This window comes from Chionomys nivalis, chromosome X (assembly GCF_950005125.1).
Source record: "Chionomys nivalis chromosome X, mChiNiv1.1, whole genome shotgun sequence".
NCBI lineage: Eukaryota > Metazoa > Chordata > Mammalia > Rodentia > Cricetidae > Chionomys > Chionomys nivalis.
Genome location: NC_080112.1, coordinates 91190612 through 91215809, shown reverse-complemented (window position 1 = coordinate 91215809; position 25198 = coordinate 91190612). Strand labels below are relative to the sequence as shown.

The following is a 25198-nucleotide window of genomic DNA, read 5'->3' as shown; positions in this document are numbered from 1 at the left end:
AAGTCTCCCTGCAGGCCAGAAGAGGGCACCAGATCTCATTATGGATGGCTGCTAGCCACCATATGGTTGCTGGGAATTAAACTCAGAACCTCTAGAAAGGCAACCAGTGCTCTTAACCACTAAGCCATCTTTCCAGCTCGATGATTTTTATTCTTAAGTAGTAGAATTTTCAAAACTAACTCTGAACACTTAAAGTATTTTAGAAACTTTTATTTTGAAATTAAAGTAATAATACAAATTTAATACTTAGTTTGTAGTCAATATTCTGATGATATTGCTTCATTTTATCAAGTGACCTATAATTATAAAATTACATGCTAATCATCTTAAAAGTTGAAGAGAAGAAATATTTCTATATGTAAAACCTACTTGATTTTAGACACATTTTGCTCTTTTAGTCTCTTGTTTTTAAATACATGGTAAATTTTTGTGCTTTTTTTGTTTTAACAACAATGGAAAGGGGAATTATGTACACTTTAAAAAAGAAGAGATGAACTTTGATTCATTTTTCATAAAAGGATGACTTTAAAGATGATGAGTTTATAGCATTACTAATTTTATTTCAGTCTCCAGAAACTCCATCGAAGATTCCCTTTCCTTATAAAGTGCTGAAAGGTCTAGCTCCAGAAATCTATCGCAATATAGAATTTGATGCTTGGTTGGACAGTAGAAAAGGTAATAAAGTATCAGCAGGGTAACTCTTAATCCCAAGAGATCATATTTTAAGTTATTTCTTAGAAGACATGCTTTCATCAAACAGTTTGTCTTAGTTGGGGTTTCAGTTGCTGTGAAGAGACATGACCACAGCAACCCTTATAAAGGAAAACATTTAATTTGGGCAGCTTGATTATAGTTCAGAGGTTTAGTCCATTATGGTCATGGTGGGGAGCATAGTGGCATATAAGCAGACATGGTGTGGGAGAAGGAGCTGGTACATCTTGATCCAACGGACAACAGGAAGTGATCTGTCTCATTGGTCGTGCTTCAAGCATATATGAGACCTTAGACCCGCCTCCAAGGTGACACACTTGCCCCCAAAAAACCACACTTCCTAACAATGCCACTCCCTATGAGATTATGGGGGACAAATTAAATTTCAAACTACCACACTGTTTAAATAAAAAAGATCAAAGGAACCTAGTACTACCTGTATGTGGTTTAAATCTATGAAAAGTAGGTTTATAAATGGAGCTATATGTTTACCTGGGACTAAAACTGTGATGATGTACAGAGAAAGCCTGTAGGTAACTTCAAGAGTACAATGGATGTTTAGTGAATGGAAAAAAAAACTTATCCAAAATTTAAGTATTGTGATTATGTTGATTGATAAATAAGGACAGTGAATGAGTTCTGACCTCACACATTTTTGTTTGGTCCATGAGCTGAGAATAATATTTGCCTTTTTATTTTTTATTATTTACTTTTTTTGAGACATGAAAATTATATAACAAACCTCAGTGTTTATTAAATATTTTAAGAATGGAATATTTTTATTTTATTTTCACGTACATATCTATGTATACTCAGTACTAAAGGTGCATTGCGTGGGAAGACAAATTTTGTACCCCTGTTATTTGATTTTTCAAGACAGAATTTCTCTGTGTAGCCTGGCTCTCCTGGAACTTGCTTTGTAGATCAGGCTGGCTGTGAACTCAAGATCTTCTGCCTCTACCTCAAGAGTGCTGGAACTAAAGATTTTTGTCACCATCATCCAGTCTAGAGGACAAATTTTAAATGTTCAATAACAAGTGCCCTCACCCACAGAGAACTGATTAATTTTGAAAGTTTAGTGACGGAAAATATCTAAAATTGGCTGTCTGGCTCTTTATAGAACATTTATGAAAATAACTTTTAATAAAAGTAACTCTTAATGTAAATTGTTTTCTGTAGATTATATAATTGAATTCATCAAACTAGTTGTTAATATACTGCTTGCACGGGATAATATCTCACATTCAACTTCTTGAAGTTTGATTAATTCAGTGTGGTTATTTAGAATGAAAGTTAAGACCTTGTATAACATAAAGTAAAAGAAATACTTATAAGTACTTACACACATGTGCTTGAAGCTTCTTGGTATTACTTTCAAATTGTGACTTTTGTGTTTAACCAAATCTGAAATTACAAATTTTTACTTAAGTGTGCTTTAAATTTAAATTTCGGAACTGATTTTGCAGGTCTGTTTAATAAATTGACCATAGCAATAACCCATCAAGGGTGTTAGAATGATCCTTTGGGACATTTCTTCTACTAACAGCATCATTAAATACATTGTGTTAAAGTAAATAAGGTAATTAAATAATGTGCAGTTAGAAAGAATTCAATTAAATTGAACTTTTAATCTTTTTCTTTAATAGAACTTCAAAAACCTGATTGCATAGAATATGCTGGAAGACTTTACCATTTAGGGGACAAGTGTCAGGTCAGTTCCTTCTTTAAAGATAATGATTTGTACCTTTAACCATTAACATGAGTTGATTATCCTGGGCATAGTGATGCACGTCTGTTATCCTATCTCTCAGGAAGCATAGAAAGGAGAATCATACATTCAAGGCCAGGTTGAACTTTTTCAGACATTGTCTGAAAAAACAAGGGTTGAGGGTATAGCTCTCAGTCGTAGAATACTTGGCCAGCCTGTCTAAGGCTCTCGATTGTATGCCCAGCTCAACAACAAAAACGTTGATGAAGACTTCTTTACAAAATGTTAGAAGAAGCCGGGCGGTGGTGGCGCACGCCTTTAATCCCAGCACTTGGGAGGCAGAGGCAGGCGGATCTCTGTGAGTTCGAGACCAGCCTGGTCTACAAGAGCTAGTTCCAGGACAGGCTCCAAAACCACAGAGAAACCCTGTCTCGAAAAACCAAAAAAAAAAAAAAAAAAAAAAAAAAAAAAAAAAATGTTAGAAGAAAGATTTCCTTGTATTGTGTTAAATTTTAATTATTGATTTGGTGATAATTTGATGTAAATTGATATATGTCTCATATACTGGCTATGATCTCAGTTACTTTAAAAAAGCAGACATTGGGGCTAGAGATGGCATCGCAGTTAAGAACACTGCTCTTCCAAAGGTTCTGAGTTCAATTCCCAGCAACCATGCAGTGGCTCACAATCATCTATAATGAGATCTGGTTCCATCTTCTGGTATGCATGCATAATAAATAAATAAATAAGTAAATAAATAAATCTGAAAAAGTAGACATTGAATTACATTTAGAGAAAAATGGTTATTTGACTAAACACAGATTTGTCAGTGGACAAGACCAGATGAATTACTATATAACTATTTCCTATCTTTCAGGTTTGCTTGGAACCAGATGGAAAATATTATAATGCTCATATTCAAGAAATTGAAAGTGACAAAAACTCACTAATAGTTTTCATTGAGGAACTGGCAGAAAAGTAAGCCTGTATAGTAATTAAATTTGATAGGTGTTTGCTCATTAGATTTAGAATTATCAGGATTCTAGTAAAGAAACTCAATTCTATCTGCTAAACTAATTATTTTGCTTAATAAAAGTCAATGTTAAGAAGTAAAATATAAAAATATGTTTCATATAAAAATTCTCCATTCTAGACATTGGACAGTTTGATATATCAAGTCCAACAGAATTTTGATGTAATGTTCATAATTTGAAAAGTGAGTTGTTGAGTTTCTGCCTGTGTTTCTTAGTTAGGCTTTCTATTGCTATGAAGAGACACCATGACCAGTCTTGGAAAGCATTTAATTGAGGTGGCAGCTTACATTTCAGTTTAGTCCATTATCATCATGGGGGTGTCAGGGATGACCATGGCTGTGTACAGGCAACTATATTGCTGGAGAACTATATTGCTGGATTCATCAGGCAACAGGAAGTAATCTGTCTCACTACTCGAGCATATATGAGACCTCAAAGCCTACCTCTACAGTGACACACATCCTCCAACAGTGTGTATTAACCTGGGACCTTATACTTACTAGACAAGCAGTTTAACTGACTATTTCCCAGCCCTTACTATTTTTAATTTTTTTGAGACAAGAGTTTAATTACATCATTTCTCACTTTTCTCACTCTAAACCCGCCCATGTACTTTCTCTTCTTTTTTTTTATTAATTGTTACATGCACATGTATGTATATATTCTTAAATAATATTACCTTTTCAGTATTTGTATGTACATTACTACTATTTTTTTTTTTTTTTGGTTTTTCGAGACAGGGTTTATCTGTGGCTTTGGAGCCTGTCCCGGAACTAGCTCTGTAGACCAGGCTGGTCTCGAACTCACAGAGATCCGCCTGCCTCTGCCTCCCAAGTGCTGGGATTAAAGGCGTGCGCCACCATCGCCCGGCCACATTACTACTTTTTATTTTGAGACAGTAACTAGTTTTCCATTCTGGTCTTGAGCTTGAAGTCAGATTCTGGCTAAAGGTTTTGTTTTGAAACACGCTTTCATGATCACAGATATAGAAAATAAGACCATGACATGGCAATTTGATACTCTAAAAACATTTCACTTTTTAATTGGTCAAAGTAAGTGTAATTTATATACCCAAATCCAATAGGAGTCTGGTTAGTAAATAATGATCTTCTTTCATGGAAAGAAAGCAAATTTTTGTGAGTTAATACAATCTATCATCATATTCTGGATGTGATAGACACTAAATGGCTGTAAAATTATATAAACCAACAAGTGTATAGGAAAGCTAGTGTAACAAAAGAAAGAAAATGCACTTGAGTCAGGGGTCGAGGCACGTGCCTTATTTCTCACACTCAGGAGACTGAAGTGGCAAATATCTTAGCTTGAGGCAGTGGGTTCCAGGCAAGCCAAGGAAAACAGAAAAAAGAAATGTGCTTAAAACTGAAGCAGGAAGGCTACATTTGTTTACTTGGATGAGAGCTAGGTGTGTTATAATGGCTTCATGATATCTTTCACTTCAAGGCATGCAGTTCCGATGACTAATGTAAAACCAGTCAACCAAGTGGCACTTCTTCCTTCCTGGATTACTATTCCAACCCGTAAAGGAAGAGGTTACCAGGCTATAACTGGAGGCTATTTCCCACAAATAGGTTTGTATCCCAACTGGTTTTTTCTTTTTTTTTTTATTTTATATTTCAGTTTACTTACATTATAATTTCTAAAGGTATGTCATATGTTCTGTTGTTGTAGAGTAGCATTTCTTCCACACTGCTGTGCTGGAATAGCTAATGCTTTGGTGGAGAGAAGAGTGGTATCCTGTATATTCTAGATTGATCCCTGATGCCTATGCCATTGGTACCAATAGGCTATTTTGCTTAGTCATAACAATAAAATTGTCTCTGGACATTAATAGATATACTCTTGTAGGAGGCAGGTGACAGCATTGTCCTTGCTTGAGAAACCGCTTTCTAGATTACCTCATAAACAGAGTTTAACTATTTTCAAAGAGTTAGGAAGACATCTCATAAAAGCAACCAGATGTATTCAACGTATTTTCTTTAGAGAAAAATAATTCGGGTGACTAGATGATTATTTTCTGATGACCAAATCTGCCAGTATTAAAGAGAGGGTTGAAATACTATTTCAAACACCCATCAACACTAAAGTGAACTGTTTCTTTGGCTCTTCCAATTGGTATATATCTTTGAAAAACTGCATCAATTTCTACTTTATACTTCCCATACTTATTTTGTTTCTAAGAAAAGTATCTATGTGACAGTTTTAAGGTATGATAAGGATAGAGGAACATAACCGTTTATTTACTTTGGATATAATGCTTATTTACTATTTGTTTTTTGAAAGTTATGACAGAGATGAACATGAAGCAACGGAAGAAGATGTCCAAGAAAGTTCGAGGAAAAGAAGTTTTTATGACCATGGCTTATAGCAGGGGAGACCCATTTGTTCCACCCAGAATTCAGCATAGTATGCATTTTGGGCACGACCCACTATTGTACTATTCACAGACAGCTGGCCAAATTTTGTCTAGTGAACATTTCTACTCTCAACATTCATCTCAAAGACAAGGTCGGGGATATGGGATGCCCAGGTAAGAATTAATTGATTTTCATGATAATTTATGCCATTGTTTTGGTTTTTAGAAATAACTCCCATACTGTATAATTGACAAATATAGCTTCTATAGTTTGTGCCAAAAGATAGCATAGAGCTGACACATAGTTATCCTTGTCATCCTTTGGCATAACTATATATTCATTGTCTACAAAAATGTGAACACTTAGATGCTTAAGGATAGAATGCCATCAGAAACAAGTGTCTATATGAAATATGCCTCTGTCTCTATTAGTGTATTTGATAGGCCCAATACCATTACAAAAGTCTTTCTAGTTGAATGTTTTCAGAAACTATGCTAATTTTACTTAACTATTGAGACTTGCAAGAGTTAGGTATTTCTTTTTTTTTTTCTTTTTAGGGATTCGTCTCACTTAGTAAACAGGCAAAACATGCCAAATCCTAAAGTTGGATTTTACCCTGGCCAAGGTAGAAGGTGCTGCCAGAGCTATGATAATGTCTCCTATAGGTCTCGGTAAGAATTTGAAGTATTAAAAGTTGAGAAAAAATTGGTGTGGGTAGTTTTTTTGCTAAGCAATGATAATGTGTACCATCTTTCTAAAACCTTTGGGGGCTAGAGAGGATGGCTTAAGGAATAAAAACATTAGTTGTTCTTCTGGAGAACAGGATTCAAATCCTAGGGGATCCTCTGATCTCTTCTATAGACACCATATTCATAGTGTACAGACATACAAGTGAGCAAAATACTCATACCCATACACATAAATTAAACCCAAAAGCATCTGTTATCAGATACTTGTCTTCACTGAAAAATTAGAAGCAAATGACTGCCATATTTTAACTTTATTTCCCCATTTTGATTTCCAAACTTAAGTTCTTTTAGGCGTGGCCACCGTCAGATGGAATGCATGAATAAGGAATGCCAGTATGGTTTTGTTCCTAAGAATGGCGTGGAAGAAAATGTTACATTTTATGCACTTGAAGGGAATGAGAGTGCTTATTCAACTTTACCTGTAAGTGGGTGATAACTTTACTGAAAAAGATTTTTCTTTTTTTTTTTTAAATGCTATACGGTGAAATGTGGTTTTTTTTGTGTGTGTGTGCATGTGTGTGTGTATGTGTGTTATATATCATATATGATTTCTACCCTTACCCCACCCCTAGGATCAAAACCAGGCTTTGCATATGTAAAGTATTCTACCTCTATACTACATTCACAGCTCTAATTTTAACATTTTTCATATGAACAACTTAATCTTCAGAAACTATGAAGCCATTGCCTTAGCAATTTATAGTTAAGAAAACATGTTTTGGAGCTGCTACTGAGAAGATAGTGGTTTAGACCGTCTGGTGTATAAGGAAACTAACATTTTCTCTTTTATTGCTTCACCTCTTTTGGACTCTAGAGTATTAAAGTAGCGATATTAATCGTACGGTATTAACTCAAAATTTAGCGTCTTTAACTGACGTTTAGAATACCCTTCCAAACTCTTCTCTGACAAATACATGTGCATATGTCTTTCTTTGGTACAGAGCAGTGGTGATTCCACTTCAATGGTTCCTGTTACTTCAGGATACTGTGTTGCAAGTCAGGGCTATAACTCATGCAAAACAACTTTGAATTCAGAAAACAACACTGACCAGTGTGACAACGGTGAGTGAATTAGTGCTTAGTAATTTTTGAAAAGTTGATTGTTGCATTTGTATATCAGAACTTGGAAATATTATTTTGGGAGTTTCATACCTTTCTGATAACTTGAAAGAAGTATTAGGAATGGTGAGATGCTTCAACGGATAAAGTGCTTGCCAGGCAAACTCGAGGACCGGAGTTCAAATCCCAGGGCCCATGTGACCCCAAAAGTTCTTAAACTGAAAACATTTAACATTTATTGAATGCTATCTACCATCCATTCTAGTAAATGATTATAATTTATTCACAGTCTTTGTGATAATTATGGGAAATACAGCATCCCTTTATTATATGTGAGGAAATTGAGGTTCAAAAGTCGACAAAATGGTAAAGGCTATACTCTTGATAATGGCACTGACACATATTTAACTTGAGATAAAAATTTACATACCAAAACAATTTACTTACTCAGTGTACAGTTCAGTGTGTGTGTGTGCATGTGTGCATGCATGCATTCATATAATCTGCTCTACAATCTCATCCTTGCCCAAAGACCATTCCTCATTTGTACCCAAGCTATGATTTGTATTTGTCACTATGTATACTTAAAATAGCTACTTTTCTTTGTTTGGCATTTGTTTATTTTTACTATTTACCAGTCAATGATACATTATTATTGAACAATTCTGGAGAATTATGTACTGTAAGGGTGTGTGAGACATTTTGAGTGACTTTATTAATAAGATACTTCTAAAATTGTCTCTGCTACTTATCTCAGGGAATTTTGAGCAGAGATTTGTACTGTTGACAGCTTACTTTGTCTTTTGTTGACTAATAAGAAGGCTCAAATGACTTTAAGTCATATATTTTAGTTTTGAAAATATGCCCAAACTGGACATTTTACTCTGCCAATTTAAAAAGATCTGTGTACACACACTTCTGTTTTCTAGGAGGATATCATGGAGATTATCTTTATTCTTCAGGTCAGTGAAATCTAGATTTAATTTGATATTCTTCATTGTTTATTTATGTTAAAGTAAAATAATGCTCTTTTTTTTTGCTTTGGCTATATCCTCTAGAACAAGGCTATGAAACTTCTAGTGTATATACCACAACTGTATCTACAGCAAACCTGGTAGGTATTTAATAATAATGTATATGAATAGCTTATATACTGTATAGTTAGGGCACAGTGGAGGTCTGTAGGAGAGCTTGCTTAGGGACTCAGATGTGGCCTTCATTCATGATTGCAAGGCAGAAACTATATGGTGTCCTGGCACTGGAGAGAACAATTAACCATTTTCCTTACCACAGCAAATCCCACTAGAGCCTTTCAGTGTCTAGAAAACAGAAAGTTGGAAATACTTTGATAGGACTAAGAAAAAGAACTGTGTTCAATGTTATCTCCTTCCCAAAGTCAAACTACTAGCATTAGCTTTTACTCCAAAAGAGGTAACTGCAAAGCCCGATATTTCTGGGTAATATGTAGATACTGAATCCATATACATACATGTGTGTGTATGTATGCATATATATGTGTGTATGTATATGTATGTGTATATATATATATATATGTATACACACATATATAATCTTGGAGGTCTAAAACTAAAAATAAAGTCTTCATACCATGCCTGCAGCTCAGTTTAGTCATGGAGTAGATGAAAAATAATAATAAGGGGACTGGAGAGAGATGGCTCAGCGGTTTACGAGCATTGACTGCTCTTCCAGAGGACCTGGGTTCAATTTCCAGCACCCACATGGCAGCTCACAGCTGTCTATAATTAATAGTTCTAGGGGATCTGACACCCTCACACAGAGTATATGCAGGCGAAACATTAAGTAAATAAATAAATCTTAAAAAAAAAGAAAAGTAATAATAAAATTCCTGCTTAGAATATAGGAATATAGAAGAAAAAAATTACTGATATGTAGCATTTCTGAGATCTTGAGGTCATACATTCTGTTGTTGGCCTCTTAGCTATTTATGGGAACTATCTCGGGACTCTTAGCCAATGATTCTAAAGCTTTCTTTTCCTTGGCCATATTTGTAGTTGGAATTGATGAATAGTGAGTGACTTTTTGTCCTGCATTGTTTTTGGTTTTCTTATTTGTTTTGGTGTTTTGAGATAGGGTGTTACTATATAGCTTTGATTGACCTGAAACTCACCATGTAAATGGGCTGGTCTTAACTCACAAGAGATCTGTTGCCTTTGCCTCCTGGGTTCTGGGATAAAAGGCAAATTGACACCACACCTGGTATACATTCTAAAGAAAACTGGAGAGCCAGGAATAATTATTATTTTTTATTTTTTGTAGTTCTTTAGTATTTCAAGACAGGGTTTCTCCGTGTACTCACTATGTAGACCAAACTGGCCTTGAACTCAGAGATCCACCTGCTTTACTTCCCAAGCACTGGGATTAAAGGCATATGCTACCATTGCTTGGCCCTCAAAATTATTTTATTAACTTGCACAGATTTAGTTTTTGGCTTATGATTTTTTAGCTTGATTAATTTATTTAGATTTTGATTATCAGTAGCCATATTGCTAATTCTTTTTGTAGATTAGATGCACTGCTTATATTTGCCTTGCTTTATTCTTCCACTTGATTCCAAGTAGATTTAGTACATCAAGTGCTGGTGAAGGATCCATAAATTTTCCAGGAAATAATTACATGTGTTGAATCCATTCAAGTCTTATTTTGAGTCATTCATCATAATGTACACAGAGATCTTAATTATTTTTATAGAAAAGTTAATGAAATAATAAAAATTAAAGATATCTATATTGATGCCTACTATGGAACTGAGTTTTAACTTGTTTTTGTCATTCAAAGCCTTTAGTCACTTCTGTTGCTGAAGTTTACAATAAGTGTTTCTTAACCTTATGATTCCTATATGCAAGAGATTTTATTCCCTTTCATTCCAGTCTACACACTACTAATGGTGTCCTGTATACTTCTGTTAAAAAAAGTCAAAACATTATTGACGTTCATTTTTTTAAACAACTGCCACAAATCATAATCTCCTTCCCACTTAGTTTTCTTTTGCTGCAGCATCCTGTTTCTAGTTACCAGTTTGTGTTGAGCTAAATTATGCTTTTGGATTCCTCCCCCACATCTTAGTGAACACTTAACTTTATTTTTCTTTTTATTTTCTTATGATTGTTAATGTTATTTTTACACATTGAGTTTTTCTATTCCATTTCTGTGCATGGAAGTATCATTCATTACTTATGTCCATTATTTCCCCCTTTTTTACTTCTGGCCCCTTTTTAGTTCCCAATCATCTGTCTTCCACTTTCAGGTACTTTTTATTTAAAATTTTATTTCTTAAGTTTCCATATATGAGAGAGAGAGAACAGAAATTTTCTTTCTGCATATGGCTTAAGTTGTATAATGTGATATTGAAACAAAAAGAGCATTCCTATCATGTATCTTGGAGAAGTTGATATTTGAAGAACTTGTATAGTGACTATATTTTTGAATTATTAACTAGTAGTTTCATGAACTAAATGTTTGCTTTTACATTTTATGAAATAACATCATAGGAAGCAAGTAAAAAATTCTGATTTAATTTTTTATTTTTTGGTTTTCCTTTCTTCCTTTTAATTAAAAGCTTTTTCCACCCAAACTATTCTTATAAGCTTTTAAAAATGTGATCTCTTGAAATAGCTGAAATGAAAAGGGAAATAAAATCCCAGCCTTGGGGCTGGAGAGATGGCTCAAGGTTAAGAGCATGGCCTGTTCTTCCAAAGGTCCTGAGTTCAATTCCCAACAACCACATGGTGGCTCACAACTATCTTTAGTGGGGTCTGGTGCCTTTTTCTGGCCTGCAGGCATACACACAGACAGAATATTGTATACATAATAAATAAATATTTTATTTTATTTTGGTTTTTTGAGACAGAGTTTCTCTGTGGCTTTGGAGCCTGTCCTGGAACTAGCTCTTGTAGACCAGGCTGGTCTCGAACTCACAGAGATTCACCTGCCTCTGCCTCCCGAGTGCTGTGATTAAAGGCGTGTGCTACCACCGCCCGGCCATAAATAAATATTTTTTTAAAAAATCCCAGCCTTAAAGATGACAAGAATGAACACTTTGTTTTCTGTCATTTTAAATTCGCTTTTCATGTTCCTTTTTGTTCAGAGTTGACTTTATCACATACCCCATAGCAGTCAGTGCCTCTATGTTATGTTCCATTCTGCCTTTCTTCTTTTTTTTTTCTTCGACACAGGGTTTCTCTGTGTAGTTTTAGAGCCTGTTCTGGAAGTAGCTCTTGTAGAACAGGCTGACCTCAAACTCACAGAAATCCACTGCCTCTGCCTTCTGAGTGCTGGGATTAAAGGCGTGGGCTACCACTGCCAGACGCCACTCTACTTTTCAATCACCTTGTTTCATATATGAGACATAGCCTTTCTGAATTATATCTTACAAAGTCAGAATCTTATACCAGAGGGCAGGACTGTTTGGATCTTATTCAATCTGTTACATCCTTCCTAGCTACAATTCTTTAAAGTTACTGTTTGTTCATAGTATGTTTGAAGGTGTATTTTTATTTTTTGTTCAGAAAGGTCACCTTAAGTGCTTACATTTTGATCTTCATTTGCATTTTAGTACTTAATTGTTCTACAGGAGGAGGTAGTGACTATAGATGAAGAGATGAGCACCTAAATCAGGAATTAGTATGATCACTTTTGTATTATTTATATTAGTTATTTCCAAACTTAAATGATTTTAGGAAGATCACTTTTATTTAGTTTTTGACATTAAAGCAAATTAAAATATTTCACTTATTTTCTATTTATTTTTTATAGAAAATAACTTTTTTCATGCCATATATTCTGATCACTATACCCCCTTCCTCATTTCTCAGATCTCCCATACCTTTCCAGCCACCCACATCCATGTCTTCTCGCTACCTCTTTTTAGAAAAGAAATGGGCAAATAAAAACAGAATAAAAAAGAAAGTATGGGCAACACAAAGTCACATACTCACACCTCATAAAAACACAAAATTAGAAACTAATAACACAAGCAAAAGCCCAGTAAAGTAAATAATTACCAACTACAGCAATGTGAGACACCTTCCCCTCCTCTAAAAATACCAATGAATTTGTTTTGTGTTGACCATCTACTGCTGGGCATGGGGCCTTACCTTAAGTGTGCTTTGTGTACTAAGTGAAACTCCATTAGAGGAAAGAAATTTTTCTTTGTAAGTTGTTGTCAATTGGAAATAGCTTCTGAGTTATGAATGGGAACTTCTGTCTACTTCCTCACTCAGCATTGGGATCCCATCTGGCTTTGAATCTGTGTAGGCCATGTGCATGCTGCCACTGTCTCTGTGGTTATAAGGATTGTAGCATGCCTATCAAAGGCTTAAAGGTTGTCATCCAAATATACAAGAATACATAACATACTTTTGGAGTTTTAGATACCTTTTATTCAGGATAAGTTTTTAGCTCCATCCATGTTTACTTGCAAATTCCATGTTTCTTTTAAACAGCTGAGTAATAAGTCATTTTTTGAATATACCATATTTTTATTGTCCATCTATCTGTTGGTAGAGATTTAATCTACAACCATTTTGAGTTGTATAAGATGAAATCTCAAAGTAGTTTTTCCCTGATGGCTAAGGATTTTGAACATTTCTTTATGTGATTCTCAGTCATTTGAAACTTTCATCTTTTGAAACTTTGTTTGGTTCTGAACCTTATAATGGTGTTATTTGAAACTTTTATCTTTTGAAACTTTGTTTGGTTCTGAACCTTATAATGGTGTTATTTGATGTTCAGTTTTTATAATTCTTTATACCTTTTAGATATTAGCCCTGTCACATGGTAGTTGGTAAATATCTTTTCCCATTCTGCTTCTTGCTGCTTTGTCTGAATGATGGTGTCCTTTACCATTTAGAGGCTTCTAGATTTCATGAGGTCCCATTTGTTATTCTTAGTGTCTGCTAACAGTGTTCTCTTCAGAAAGTCTTTCTCTGTACTAATGAGCTCAAGACTTTTTCATAATAGCTGTTTTGAAGTCCTTCCTTGTCTTGTGCTTCAGCTATATTGCATTTCTTGGTTCCTACTATACTATAGGGCTACTGGGTTCTGATGGAGGCATATTGTCATGGCTGTTGATGTTTGTGCTTTTGTACTAGTGTTTAGATATCCGGCATTAGTATAATTGAGGTGGTAATATCAGGTCTTGTATTTGTTGAGTATTTATTACATTCTTTGGGTTTTTTTTTTTTTTGTCTTTTTTGGGTATTAGGAAAGTGTTGTATCTGTGGGTTGCTTGCTATTGAGTGCTTCTGCAGGTTGATGGATTGCTGAGAGGAATGGAGGGTTGACTGGGACTAAAGGTTGAGAGGGAGGGGCTTCAGGAAAAAGGCAAGGGTATCCTGTTCACATCAAGAGGTGGGGGTACTAGGGAGTTGATTGGAGGTGTGGAGGAGGTAGGTTGATGTAAGGCAAGGAATAATCTGGAGAGACAGGAATGAAAAGCTTAGGGGGAACCTTGGTTCAGAGTTGGAGTCTTTAGTTAATGGAATTGGAAGTGGCAGGAGGGGCATCTGTAAGCAATCTGTATGAGAGTGAGAATGGAATATGGAAATTTTAATGGAGGGGAAGGATAGTGTAAATTACATACCTCAGTCACTGCCAAGTATACCCATTGGGGGAACTAGGTACAAAGTGTTTTTCAGGTTGAGACTGTCAGAAAAGAATGGGAATTGGCTGGGGCTGGGAGAGAGGGCCCAGAAAAAGGAGGAAAGCTGGATCCACATAGTGTTTCTGTAGTCCCCCAGACATGGGGTAGTGTGGGAAAAGTGTCACCTGCAGGCAGGCCACTACAGGGCTGGGGATGAGCCTGGAGAGGCTATAATGGAGGGTAGAAAGAAGATTGAAAATTGTCTTTTGTTTCTTGGTTTCCCTTTATTCAATTATATTTCTGTATTTATTAAAGTCTCTTCAGGACAGTGGACCATGTTCTGTGCCTCAAGACACAATTACCTCATACAACTACTCCCAGAAGGTAATCTTCATAGTATTACCACTCATTTACAGTGAACTAAATAAAAAAAATGATTTATTTTCTTTGCCTTCATCAAAATTCTGAGCAGCTGCTTATATTCCATTAAGTATTATTTTGTCTTCTGTTCAACCTGGCACAGTGATTAATATTTATTTTAACAAGTCACTTAAGTGCCTACTATATAAGATACTGTTGTGAGCTTTACTGTGAGCTTCTTATGAATCAGTCAATAATAAATTACTTTTCAAGTCTCTTAATTACTGAGATATGAATTGGAAGTTGGCATTTCCAAAGGTAGCTGAATTTGTAGTGCTGGAAAAGGAAAGACCAGCATTTAGAACACAGGCAAAATTTTGAAGATGAGTAGATAAGGAATAGTTGAGAACAGGGCAAAAGTAGAAGAACATATTGAAACCCTGAAATGAGAACATTTCCAGGAGGAGTAAATATGACTCTTTACTAAGAGGTCAAACAATGTAAAGATTAACTAGACTCTAGTAGGATTTGATGGATGTCTTTGACGTTTTAGATGATCTGACTGGGTAAGAGCCATATTGTGGTACTCAGAAGAGAAATGGAGGCTGCCAGTAAAGACACTGTTTAAGAGTCTGTTATTTGATTTATTTATTTTGCTGTTTGTTGTTGCTGTTTGTTTGATTTGGGGTTTTTTATTTGTTTCTTTTCTTTTCTCTGAGTAGCCCTGGCTGTCCTGCCTGGCACTTGCTCTATAGACCAGGCTGGCCTCGAACTTAGAGATCCACCTGCCTCTGCCTCTCAACATCTAGGATTAAAAGCATGCACCTTCACAGTCCAGACTGTTATTATATTTATACACGATACTGTGTACCATATGCCCTGGGGAAGTAGTATGTTCTCTTAAATTGGCACCCAAATCAGGAAAAAAATTAGTTTCGTTAAGTCATTCAGTTACACTTAAATACAAAGCAGTTTTTCTACTTAAATATTTATGTGGATACACGCACACATGTATACATATATATGTCTTATATATAGACATAAGTGAGAATGAATATATATTACAAATCTGTGGGGGTCAAGAAGTTAGCATTTTAGAAAGATGACACCTAGGCTTATAGAGAATAGGAGTTGGAGGGAAACTTTCCACCATGCCCAACTTTTGGCTTTATTGTTTTAATATTAATGTGTTATCTTTACAGAAAGAATGATAGCTCTCAATATAATCAGATATCCTGCAAAAGAAGTAACTTTATATATGCTTTGCATACAGATTCAGAGAAGAAACAAATATGATTTGAGAAACCAAACTTAAGAATTTTAACCTTTCTTCCACTTAATAGGTGTTAGAAAATTCTACAGCAATTACAGGTTCCTGGGCCGATCATGTTCCTGTTCCAGTTTTACCTAACTATACAAGAAATAACCAAACTATAAGTACCTCTGATGTTTCCTCACAGGATACCATACAGCCTGTTTTTGTACCTCCTCCTGCACAAGATAGTCAAGGTAGGTTATTAGTGTTTATTTGCTTTAGAAACCTCTTTTTCTACTCATGGATATGTACGTACTGTTATTCTAATTATTAGATGGCATTATAGTTTCAAGAAATAATTATGTTAATTATTCTTAAGGTTGTTTTATCGCCAAGGAATCTATAAGATATGAGTCAGGAGTCTAAATTCTGGTGTTTTTTTGTTTTTGTTTTTCGTAGTAGGGCTCTATAAGATTTTTTACCTGCCATTTGCTATTCAGTGAATAAATAGAGCTCTTGCATTATTTCAACAATTTTGAGTTTTGTAAAATTTTCATTTTCTTTATGTGTATATGAGGGACAGGGATGAACATTCTGAGACTAGAGGGAATTAATGAGATAATTCTTTCACTTTTATGTGAATTTCAGGAATCAAACTGGTCACTAGCAATTTCTTGTATCCACTGAGCCATCCATCATGCTAGCCCCATGAGCTATGTTTTTATTACTTGAGGATTGACATAGAGATGTTATTTTATGCAATAAATTTCCTTAAAAAGTTTATTATAAAACCCATACTCACGTAATAACTCCTTGTCTTGTGAATGTCATAATAAATACCAAGCTCTAGAATTTAAGAAATCTGAGATTATAATCCTGGTTTTACTACTCACTGGCTGTGCAATTTTAGACACGTTATGGACACAAATTACTGTGAGCTTGGGAATGCCAACAGCACCTGTTTATGGAGTAGTTACTGAATTTTAAAGAAGTACTATAATTTAAATTTTCAGAGTTTTAGAAAAGTGGTAGCCAACAGCATAGCTTTTCCATCAGAATCACCATATAAAAATGGAAAAATAAAATCCAGAGCCATAGACAGCATCTGCAACAAAACTAGGTGACTTGGTTTTCTTAAAAATCCTAAAAGAGCTAATATGAATTCACTTAGCTTGGTGGTGGTAGATCATGTTTTTAATCCAAGCTCTTGGGAGGCAGAGACAGGTGGATCTCTGAGTTCAAGGCCAACCTAGTCTACTGAGAGGGATAGACTTCCAGAATAGCCAGTGGCTACACAGAGAAACCTCGTCTTAAAAAAAATAGTCCTAAAGACTTACTTAAGTTGTTAAAATTTCCTGTTTAGGTTTAATAAAATTTACTTCCTGGTGTCCAGTTCTGTAAATTTTTCACAAATGCATTGTTAATGAAAGCAACACTTCAGTCGAAAGACAATTGTTTCTTCATCTCCTCAAATTGCTTAAGAGTTCATTTTTGCTTTGGTGTCATCTGTAGACACATCCTTCTATTACTATTAGCATATAACTGTATTTAAAGGATAAATGTATTATTAGCATTGCCAGTGAATGAAGACAAAAATAGATCCTTTCTTTCTAAATTTCCAGAGTAACAAATTCAGCTTGTGGATTGTTTTTAAGCTAAACTCCATGTGTTAGGACTCTTTAACTCTTTATTATCTATTGTTAAAAATATCATGTATCTAGCACAGCTTTGAAGTTTGATACTTTAATTTATAAATTGACTAAAATTGTTCAATTAAATTTGAAGGATTGTTCATTTAGCATTTGTCAAAGTATCAGTTTTAACCTGGTATATTACATGTAGATATTTTTACTGTGTTGGAAACATACTGTTTATTATCATAGAGGTTTAATACGCAACATAATTACATTTCAATTTTGTATTAAAATTGAAACTGCTAGATGAATCTTTTAAAGCTGTTGTAATAGATACAGGATATTACAAGGATACAATATTGTATCTATCTCATTTTAAGTTCTTTGTCTTTTTAGAACTGAATCTTGATAATTTAAAGTTCCCTACATTCTTTGGAGGCTGTCAGGAGAATTTGTAAGGTTGCTAAAATCTCTCTGTGTGTAATTCTGTGACAGGTTGCTGGAAACATCTTTAAATTTGCATTCGGTGATATCCAAGTGTATGTTTTTTAAGTCAACCCATGAGAATTCAGAGTTCTGTGATTATACAGGGTGGGGGTAAAAAAAGCAAGTCAGCTATTGCTTTATAAAGGGTAACAGTTGTGCATTACTATTCCATGTTTTATTTCTTTGTTATTGCCATCCTGTCCCTAATAATTCTCCCATTTCTTCTACTGCAGCCTATCTTCAGCCTTCAGCAGCAACAGCATTGGCAATACCACTACCACCACCTCCTCCTCCACTTCCTTCTCTAACTTCTCTTGAAGCAGGAGATGCTTCAGGCTTACCTCTACCACCACCGCCGCCACCGCCACCCTTTTCCTGTGATCCAAGTGGAAGTGATCTGCCACAAGGTAGTGTATTTTGAGATTTGGTACAGGATATTTAGGTTTGAGGTGGTTTTTGAATCTAGAATATTTTCTGGATAATTGATGGGTACAGAACTAAATGGGAGTGATTTGAGCATATAATTCTAAGTGACAAACAAGGAGCGATTGTGAGAATCTTGTAGATAGCTGGATTGAATCTTGACTATTCCTCTGCACCCCTCTTGTAACTCGATGTCTTTCATGACAAACGAATACCTTGTTTTTTTCTCAAGTATTTTATTTTAAATTGGGATTTAGTGTTAAAAGCTTTCTTCTATTTCTTAAAGTCTTTCCCCAAGTGTATGAAATTGTTAGCTTTTTGATACTTGGTATACCAACTGAATTTTGAGGATGTGGAGAAAACTTCTATTCATCTGATCTGTTTGAATAGCAACCACATATTTCTGCTTCCTTAAACAACCAGCAGTGATTTTTCCATTGGAGGTTCTTTGTTGTCCTGAGTTTGGTAGTATTACTCAAAGAGAATTGTAGTTGAAAGTTGTTAGCAGCTTACTTATATTTTCTTGCTTATAACATTTTCCTGATTTTTTTTTCTAGCTGCTGCTTTTCCCCCCAAGATCTTTCCATTCCCTGAACTAGTTAACAAGATTTTCTCCAACTCTGTTCTGTTCTTTTTCCATACAGTATGTCTTTGTAGTCTATTCTAAATCTAGGCTAGCCTTTGCTCAGAAATTTTGGTTCTTACTAGACATTTTCACTTAGCTTTTTGACTTTCAGACTTAAATGATCTCTAATGAAATTCCTCATCTTTTTCCTCTTGTCTTTCACCAGTCAACACAAAACATTTATTCCTCTTCTTGGTTTCATATTTTGTAAGTATTATTGCTGTTTCTACCTAATTTAACCCAATATCTAAATCCTGACTCCTTTATTCTGTCCACCTTTGGCACCCAAGTAGTATTCCATCACCACATAATATTGATTTTCTATTTTTCTAGCATATTATTGTGAAGATAGCCAGATAAACATTGTTGATTTTTTTAATTGATAGTATAATTGCTAGCAAGATTATGTTGTTGATGTTTGTATTGTTTTATCATGTATTTGCTCATTGTTCCTTTTGTCCATGTGACTGGAAATTAACCCATCTTATTTTTGATAGCTTTAAAGGTAAATTGTATTTATCAGTAGACCTCCCAAACCATAAAGGATAATGAAAATGGGTATATATACACAAAGGAATATTTCTCATATATATATAAAAGACAAAATCCTCTCATTTGTGTATTAATCTAGAAGGCATATACAGTATTCGGTAAAATAAGCCAGGTAAAAAATAACAAATATTACATGTCTCAACTTATTTGAGAAGCTTGAAAACATGCTTTTATCTCATAGAAATACAAAATAGGATATTAATCCCTAGATGTTGAGAAGAATATATGAGGGTAAATTAAGAAAGATTGGTTATTAGGTACAGAATTACATGAGGACTATGTTTTGGTGCTGTATTATCACAGTAGGATGTATGTATATATATATATATAATATATATATATATATACATATAATATATATATTATATTTCAAAATAAGTAAAAAAGATTTTAAATGTTTTTATCACAAGGGAATGGTGAATATTTGTAATTAAGACTATGTTTATTTACTTGGGGGGTGGGGGGTGGCACACATTTTTAATTCTAGCACTTAGCACCCCTTTAGTCCCAGCACTCAGGAGGCAGAGGCAGGCGGATGTGGATCTCTGTGACTTTGAAGCCAGTCTGGTTTACAGAGTGAGTTCCACACAGCCTCCAAAACAAAGCAGAAACCCTCTTTTGAAAAACAAAACAAAATAGAATGTTTAATTAAACATATTATATCACTGTACAATAATTTAATTATTGTACAATGTATTCATGTCTTGAAAGATTCTGTAATTTAATATTTGTACTCATGTATTCATTACAACACAAAATCATAAGTTATCTATGTAGCTCATTACCAACTGAGTTGTAAAATATTGTCATTGTCTCAACACTTTGTTTTTTTTATTAAATTTTTTGGTTAAACCAATTTTTTTTCTGATTGTGCATATTCGTGTATGTGCATGCCAGAGAACAGCCTCTGTGGTTCCTCAGACATTCCTTTTGTTTCTCTTTAGGTTGTATATGATCACCCAAGAACTTAGCAAGTAGGTTAGACTATCCAGCCAGCCAACCCAGTTCCTGCCCCAGTTTTCCAGTTCTGAGGTGACAACTGTGCATCATCATGCTTAGTATTTTGTACATGAGTTCTGGGGTTTGGATTTATGCCTTTATGCCTGCATGGCAGATACTACCTTCCTTGTACTGTCCCACAATTTACTTATGTTACTTCCCTGTCTTTCCCTTGGTCATTTTCACTTTTTCCTAGATATCATCATTGCTCGGCTATTTTGTTTTCTATCATAGATTAGTTTTACATATAAATGTAATCAGTACAGTGTGTAACTTGTACGGTACTTCTTAAACTGTGCATAAGTGTTTGAGTTCATCTATGTTCTTTAGTGATTCACTTGGTTTTTCTTCTATGATTAGTATTTAATTGAATATTCCAGTACTCTTTTAAAACATATTTTTTTATAAATTCTTTGAAAATTTCATAAAATGTCTTTTGAACATATTCATGCCCCTCAAGTTCTTTCCTTAGCACCTCTCAACCTTCCATCCCTTTCCACACAATCTTGAGATTTCTTTTTTCTTCTTTGCTCATAGAATCCAGTTTGTGTTGGTTACCCAAGCTGCTATTTATGATTAGAGCCTGCTCTGTAGTGTGGTAGCCTACCAGGGTTCACACTACTAAAGAAAACTGACTAGAAGCTATTAGCACTATTATCCCTTAAACTAGTGGTGGAATTATGTATCTATTTTCTCCTTTCTGTGCTGGGATTTTGTAAGGCTGGAACTATGAGGTTTTGTATCACCATAACATAATATAATGAATTTCATTGTGACATTTTTGTACTGTATATTATTATATTTTGACCATATTCACATTCCCACTATCATCCCCCATACTTGGTGCCTCCACTGGATCTTTTTTTCTAGATAGTTCCCTTCTGCTTTCATGTCTTTTTATACATTTATATGTAGTTAAGTCTAGATTCACATGAGACAATATGTGGTGATATATTATTCCCAACCCATTAGTCTTTATTGTTTTCCTCTCATCCTCATTTTAGAGCCTTCCTGTCATAATCACTTCTCTGGTACTTTGATATTTCATTTTCTAATTTTGTTCTTTTAGTGCATCAAATACACTTGGTAGTAGGGTGTTAACCTTGGCATGAATAAATAAAGATAAGGAGTTCTAGGCTAGGTGTGGTGGCACGGCACATGCTTTTAATTCCAGGGAGGCAGAATCAGGTAGATCTCTTGCTTTTGAGGCCAGTTTGATCTACAAGGGAGAGCTGCAGGAGAACCAGGGCTACACAGAAAATGTTGTCTTGAAATCCCCTCCCCCATAAAGAAAAAATAGGGTTCTAAAAGATAACCTTTAAAACTAGATTTTCCATATGAGAGCAAACATTTTCTGAGTCTGGCTTATTTCACATACTATCTGTAGTGCCATCTAGTTTTCAATAGATGTAATGACCTTGTTATTGTTTATGGCTGAATTAGACTTGTGTGTATATACCACCTTTTCTTTATCCATTCAGTTATCAATAGGTATTTAGGCTAGTTCCAGAATTTGGCCTTTGTGAATAATAGCATGTTTGTAAGGTTCATCCTTCTTGCATATAGGTGCCAGTACTTCACACTATGTATTGTTGAATAACACTCATTGTATGGTTGTGCCACATTTGTTATCTATTAGTTGATGGGGATTTGGGTTGTTTTTGCTTTTGGCTATTAATGATACTGCCATAAACATTGGTATGGTTTTTGTGTTCATGTTTATGTGTGCTGGAAAATTTACTTCCTATTATTCTCATATTCTTTAACTTGAGCATCTGGCTTTATACCCCTATATATTATTAGTCAAAATCTAAACTGATTCTTTCAAAATAGCAATAAATGAATGCATTTCCATAGGAAGGCTATGGCTTATGAAAGAGACATTTTCCACAAATTCATCTTGTTAGTGGAATTTGGGCTATATTTATAATGGACCTAGGTTAGTCAAGTTAAATACACTTACAGATACTATTAAAATACTCAGAATAGTGATGAAGATGTTGCTCAGTGGTAGAATTTCTATTTAGTATTTCCACGGCCTTGGGGTCCATTCCACACATTAAAATAATACAAAAAAAAACCAAAAATGTTGCAAATTTTCCTTCTGCTGTACATCTGGTTTTGGTTAATTTATGAACTATTTGAGTTATATTCTTGGAGAAGTTTTATCATTTTTAGGCTTTACTTCATTTTCACCTGCCTTGGTTACTGTCCCCTCTTTGGAGTTCTGGTGGTAGTGTGTTATGATAAACCAAAATAAGGTGAGTATGCCAAGTTTCTTTAGTGGGCATCACTCCTCAGCATTAGTAGAGCAGCAGTTTGTGCTGTGTAGTAGTGCTAGCAACTGAGGTGTAGTTGTAGTAAAAATTTTCATTTCAAGACAAGCAAGAAAATGCCTTTTCTAGCTATATTCTTAGTAACAGAATGGCATTTTAGTAGCATCAGTCTAATACTAAGAACAGAAATGAAATTTGTGTTGAGTGATTAAATCTTGTGTCACAAAATGATCATAGCTATGCCAAGTGAAAAAATAGTCCTTTAAAACAGAATTGAGAGTGGTGGTAGTGCGTGAGATGGCTATGTCTATATCTACTTTAGTAATGTGCAGGGAAATGCTTTTAAGTGATAATTTAAATTGTTTGTGTCAATCTAATAAAAGTTTTGTTTTGTTTTAGATACAAAAGTTTTGCAGTACTATTTCAATCTTGGATTGCAGGTAGGAATAACATATCAAATAATCTTTTTTGAGAAATCAGATTTTTGAACTTTATAAGCCATACTCTGAATGTCTAAAAAGGTCTTATTCCTTTCAGGAAATCTCTGAAGATGATGTTGGTCAGTTTTCTTTAGCATGTCTCAATTTGTCTTACTATGAAATAGTGTTCAGTTGAAGAGAGTGGGGACTAGGTTCTAAGCAACACAACTTCATATGTATTAGGTTATGCTTCATATTTAGCCAGCCCTTTAGTGGTATATGCCCAGAATGAATGAGTGATTCTTTGTTTACTTAATATTTTGTGGTTATTTCTATATTCTGTGTGAAAATCAGACTTAGTTCAAAGACATTTAAATAACCTTTTAAAGCACTAACTTTAGATCTTGCTAAACACCTCCCTGAGTTTGAGAGGTATAGGTACTTGTGGAGCCAGGGATCATTTTTCTCCTTTAAATACACTTCACTTCTAACTAACGTAACCTATAACCAGGTAGCATATTTCCTGATAATTATGCAGATGAATATTTAGCAAATGACATTAAACTAATAGTCTCTTCAAGATGTTTCAGTTAATTCATAGCCCATTGCTATAATTTCCCTGAGAAAACCTTCCTCCTTTAACATACACCTAAATTAAGAATAGTAGGGTAAGTATTTGTTCTTTGATACTATCTTTTCAAATGTAGTTTAAGACTTGATAATTACTTGGCCCTTTAGTTATTACACACATATGGAAACTTTTATATATAATTCACAAGACTGAGGTATTTAAGAATAATTCTCCTAGCCAGGCATTATGATATGTGCCTCAAGAAGCTGAGGTGGAAGCATCACTTCAGCTCAGGAGGGCAAAGGTAGATTGAATAACATATAGAAACTCTTCTCAAAAAACAAACTACAACAACAAACAAAACCATCAACCAAGCCAGGTGGTTGTAGTATATTCCTTTCTGGGAGATGAATGATAGATAACAATACTTTTTTTCACTTTCTTATATTAAAAGTGATAGTGTATAGTTTATTACAGTATATTTGGAAACTTGTAAGGTACTAAGAAAAGGAGAATTAGTAATTTTGCCCAATCTTATAGATTTTGAATTTTTATTAAAAATCTGCATCATATTCTATAATTTTCTAATCTTTTATCTTAATTTGAGTACCTTTTTGTCTTTTTAAAACAATTTATATGTATTTCATGTATTTGAGTGCTCTGTATGTTATGTCTGCACACCAGAGGAGGGCATTGAATCCCATTATAGATGATTGTGAGCCACCGTCTTGTTGCTGGCTATTAAACTAAGGACCTATGTAGTCAGTGATTTCAACTGCTGAGCCATCTCTCTAGCATGGTTTTTTGTCTTTATATGTTTGATAGCATGACTTTTTGCCTGTGTAGTATTCTGCCATGGATACATAATAATTATCTCAACTCCATTGAGTACTTAAGTTTTTCAGTAGTTTTTACTAAAAATAAGGTTACAAGTGATATCATCTGTTTATATGTTTGGTTTCCATGATATGATTACCTAAATTTAACCCTAGGCGTAAATATGAACTATAGGTGGTATAAATATGAGCTACAGGTGGTGTAAATAATAGCTATAGTTGGTATAAATGAGCTATATAGCTGGTGTAAATAATAGCTATAGTTGGTATAAATGTGAGCTATAGGTGGTGTAAAAGATCCATATCCGATGTTACAACACCTGAGAATTGAGACCTGATTTTTTTTTTTTTTCTGAGACAAGGTTTCTCTGTAGCTTTGGTGTCTGTCCCAGAACTAGCTCTTGTAGACCAGGCTGGCCTCGAACTCCCAGAGATCAGCCTGCCTCTGCCTCCCAAGTTCTGGGATTAAAGGCGTGCGCCACCACCGCCTGGCAAGACCTGATT

The 25198-nt window shown here is 34.6% G+C and overlaps 1 protein-coding gene across 2 annotated transcripts in view; it reads left to right on the top strand.

Moving 5' to 3' along the window:
• The window catches only part of Alg13 (ALG13 UDP-N-acetylglucosaminyltransferase subunit), a 67016-nt gene that overhangs the window by 38282 nt on the left and 3536 nt on the right, over positions 1–25198 (top strand). For both annotated transcript variants that reach the window (XM_057759315.1, XM_057759316.1), the window contains 14 exons: positions 567–675; positions 2358–2422; positions 3297–3397; positions 4915–5042; positions 5755–6001; positions 6386–6499; positions 6860–6998; positions 7519–7639; positions 8566–8598; positions 8695–8750; positions 14574–14642; positions 15962–16127; positions 18227–18400; positions 23268–23308. In XM_057759315.1, coding sequence (XP_057615298.1) covers positions 567–675; positions 2358–2422; positions 3297–3397; positions 4915–5042; positions 5755–6001; positions 6386–6499; positions 6860–6998; positions 7519–7639; positions 8566–8598; positions 8695–8750; positions 14574–14642; positions 15962–16127; positions 18227–18400; positions 23268–23308 — 1563 coding nt within the window. The remainder of the gene's footprint in view (positions 1–566; positions 676–2357; positions 2423–3296; positions 3398–4914; positions 5043–5754; positions 6002–6385; positions 6500–6859; positions 6999–7518; positions 7640–8565; positions 8599–8694; positions 8751–14573; positions 14643–15961; positions 16128–18226; positions 18401–23267; positions 23309–25198) is intronic.